Genomic DNA, 1,561 nt, shown 5'->3' with positions numbered 1-1,561 from the left:
AAACTGACCATGCTCTTCTCTGAAACTAGATTTAAGGCGAAGTGAACTTTCAAAAGCTTGGGTGTTTGAATAAGTAAGCATTACGAAGTTGGGCTCTTATCCCGATTGCTGGACTAGAGTAACTCTAACTGGGTAGATCAAATCCATCAAATAGGCCTCTGCTGAATAAGTAAAAGCTTCGCGCCAAAGCCAAATTAGTTGAACTTCTCTGTCCCTTTCCCCACTTTTTGGTTCCCGAACCATGGCAGTATTATCAGGTTTGTATACCCATCAGGTGAGATGCTGTGTAAATCATGGCTTATATGAATTTATTCATTTCTGACTGTCAGGCTCGTCGGGTGTTTCTCACTGCGGCTCGTTCCCTGCTGACTTACGGAAACAGAACTCCTCCAGAATATACTTCAACATCAAATGTTCACAGTGCACAAACGCCTTACAGCTCTGATGACTTTTGTCCGAGAGAATTTGTGGATGTGGAAATCAACCGGACAGAAGCTCCGTTGGCTGCTTGGATTCGGAACAAATTGGCACCACTTTTATACCCAAATTTGGTTGTCGGTCCAGAGCCTTCTTTAATCCCTGTAAGAATGACCCTAAGCGAAGCTCCAAGCATACCACCAAGGAGTGCGCAGGTAGTGAAGAAAACCACGGCAAAGCTTCCGACATCTAAGACTATCGAAACCATGTCTTGTATGACTGTTCGGCACTGTAAAAATATTTCCAATAAAAGTCGCTCTTCATCACCAGCTTTCAACCAAAAGACCTCTTCTGTCGCAATGCTTATGGACCAACCACCGACTCCTCCACCGAGAAGAAAGATTTCTATTGTACAAGAAACTGAGTTTGCTAATGAACGTCAATCTGAATCCGAACATCCTCACTTTTTCCGAGTTGCTCTGGAGCCTGCTTATGATCTGGTGCCCCTGTCTGAGTCTGAAAATTATAGCAGTATGAGCGAATGTGAAGAAGACGAGGATGTGGATCGGCAGCGGGAGGATTTCTCCGACTGTATGAATGAACCTACTTACGGTGGTCGTTCCTTAGGGTCTGAAGCCGAACTAAGAACTGAACAGAATGCCGTCCTGCGGTCGGCTCTGCGACGATGTTCTCGTTCGCTGCGACCACTTCTTCCTGTTCCTGCCTTATCTATGGTAATGGATGCGTTTCGTTCGACGAAGAAACTTCCCAGTGCTGATGAATACTACGAGTCAATCGATTGGATACGTGGGCCCATTCTTGGCCACGGAGCATTTTCTCATTGCTACCAGGCTAGAGACACAAGAACGGGCTTACTCATGGCTGTGAAGCGGATTCGGTTAGGTGGCGGATCCGTATTTCCTGTGCCAACTGATAAATCTAAGGCCAATAAAGTGCCCGGCTCTGAAGGACTTGTTAATGGTGCTAATCCAGACGGGCCGCCTAAAGGCGAAAATCCTCGGCTGCAGAAGACCAGTGGAGTTTTGTCCGCAGAGGCCGCTGCACAGCTATCCGAAGTACAGGCGGAGGTAGATATCATGATACGATTAAGTCATCCCAACGTCCTTCGTTTGTTTGGCGTGGT

The 1,561-nt window shown here is 46.7% G+C and overlaps 1 protein-coding gene across 1 annotated transcript; it reads left to right on the top strand.

Moving 5' to 3' along the window:
• Positions 1 to 329: 329 nt before the first annotated feature.
• T265_15954 (hypothetical protein) lies at positions 330 to 1,505 on the top strand (the record flags this gene model as incomplete). The annotated part of the gene is made up of 1 exon (XM_009179397.1): positions 330 to 1,505. A coding segment is annotated over one exon (1,176 nt), but the record flags the coding sequence as incomplete, so codon positions are not given.
• Between the last annotated feature and the right edge of the window lie 56 nt (positions 1,506 to 1,561).

This window comes from Opisthorchis viverrini (assembly GCF_000715545.1).
Source record: "Opisthorchis viverrini unplaced genomic scaffold opera_v5_2310, whole genome shotgun sequence".
In the NCBI taxonomy this organism is placed as follows: Eukaryota; Metazoa; Platyhelminthes; class Trematoda; order Opisthorchiida; family Opisthorchiidae; genus Opisthorchis; species Opisthorchis viverrini.
This window is presented reverse-complemented; position numbering and strand designations above follow the sequence as displayed.